Source organism: Propithecus coquereli, unplaced genomic scaffold (assembly GCF_000956105.1).
Source record: "Propithecus coquereli isolate 6110/MARCELLA unplaced genomic scaffold, Pcoq_1.0 Scaffold43, whole genome shotgun sequence".
NCBI lineage: Eukaryota > Metazoa > Chordata > Mammalia > Primates > Indriidae > Propithecus > Propithecus coquereli.
The window spans coordinates 1,183,159-1,185,277 of NW_012150063.1; the positions used below are offsets into that span (position 1 = coordinate 1,183,159).

Here is a 2,119-nt window from a genome sequence, read left to right on the forward strand (position 1 = left end):
TTCTCATTTCTTTATTTCATGCTTAAAATCCTTTAGATGGTCTTTTTTGTCTCCCACATAAAATCCATGCTCTTTAGAAGAACATACATGACCCTTTGCAATCTGTTTTTTCTTGCCTCTACAGGTTTATGTCTTGCTATTTCTTTTTACTTTAGCATATGAAATTATTTGCTTTTTCTGTAATGAGCCATGAACCCTTACATATGCCACTTCCATTGTCTGGGGTATCTTCTCCCTGCCTTCCATTTACTGTCCCTACCTTTGTTTGCATAATGGTATTACTTTTTCTTTTTGGTTTACCTGAGAAGACATCTCTTCTAGAAAGTTTTCCTAGTTTAGCTATCCCTCCTGTGAGTTCCCATTAGCATAGCACTTATCATTGTTTTGGACTTGTCTGTTTATTTTTCTGTTTTTTCCACCAGATAGTGTTCTTCAGGGCAGGCATCTTGTTTTTTCAGCTTTGTATCTCTCACACCTATCATGGTACCTTGTGTAAAAGACTGACGACAAATGCTTGCCTAATAAATAAAGTTAAAAGTGAAGACTTAGAAGTACCTGTAATGTTACTTTTCATCTTGTTTGACTCAATGCAGGGAGAATAATAGCGAAATATTAGAGAAGATAAGAGAAAAGCCTTATGAAAATGAATTGAGCCAGAGAAGCAAATATTAGTTAGCTGTGTGCATTTTCATATATGTAGATAATTTCTACATCAACACTGATAACAAAATGTGCTTTGAATAGCTTTTGTAATCTGAATTTTCCTGTGGCCAATGGTGTGCATTTTTTAATCTGGTCTAACAGTGAAGACATACTTTTTATAAATTCTTATGAATTTCAGGAGATAATATGTTGAGAACTTCTGTTAAGTAGATGAATGGTGTAAAACTTGGTTTTTGAATGCCTTTAAGCCCATTGTAGACATAGGTTTTTATACTAGAAAGTCTTAAAATTAGACCTTTAATAACTTCTCTGGATAAAACTGGGAAGTTGTTTATATGAGGCATGGTTCTGGACTGGCTATTAGTATCTGTGGTCATGTCACATTACTGTGAGAATGACAAAGGCGAAGATGTGAAGAATAGAGTGAGAAGATGACATAGAGATATTTTTAGGTAAGGTGTAAAACTAAATATTGTTGTAGAGGACTACTTATGATTCGATGATTTGCCATTCTCATTTTGTGTTTATATTTTAATCAGTTGATAAACTTTAATTTGACATCCCATAGGACATCCAAATCTGTACACTGTTGTCTTTCTCACATACACACAAATACACATGGGTTTTGTATACAACGAAGAGCAGATAGAGAGGGAGTATGGGTATTACAAACTCATAAGGTTTGCTTCAGGATTGTTTGTGATATCATGTATTATTACTGTGATTAGTGAAAATAGATGCAATATGATTTTTGTATATAATGTTTTTTCTCTTATTTTGCCATAATAAATGCTCCTGTGAGGAATAACTGTACAACATGAATTCTGTTCCATTTCTGGACAAAAAAGTTTGGTGAATGAAAAACTAAATACTTTTCTTTTATTTCTAAAGAGCCAAACTAACATCAGATGCAGAGAAGGAATCAGTAATGATGTTTGGACGGAACCTTCGTCAGCTCCTTTTAACAAGCCCTGTTCCAGGACGCACCTTAATGGGAGTGGATCCTGGTTATAAACATGGTTGCAAATTAGCTATAATTTCTCCTACCAGTAAGTTGTCTTTCAGCTTTTCATGTAAAAGTTGTTTGGTTGGTCATAAGTTTCACTGCATACATTTCATGAGGATTTGGAAATAACGTTAATTTTCAAGGCTTAGAAAATGATTTTCTCACATACAGGAATATTGGGAACCAGAGAATTAAAATTCATATTTCTGTTTGTTGATCAAAACCTTCAACATATGACCATCATTTATATCCTTCCTTGTGTCATAATGGAGATATTGAGGATTAACTAGGCTCAGACTTGAGCTCTATTAACCCTCCATCAACTTCTATTTATTGTGATGCATTTACATATGATGCATTTTAATTCTGTATATATTTTAAATGCCAAAAGACATTTTTATTGTTTTGTCTCATCAATATTTTTTCTTATTTACGCATATACCTTATCCC

General features: G+C 33.4%; 1 protein-coding gene across 1 annotated transcript in view; it reads left to right on the forward strand.

The window, feature by feature from the left end:
• LOC105817942 (S1 RNA-binding domain-containing protein 1-like) overlaps nt 1-2,119 on the forward strand; it is a 155,489-nt gene that overhangs the window by 43,646 nt on the left and 109,724 nt on the right. Inside the window, 1 exon segment of the mRNA XM_012653788.1 lies at nt 1,555-1,712. Within this exon segment, the coding sequence (XP_012509242.1) occupies nt 1,555-1,712 (158 nt within the window).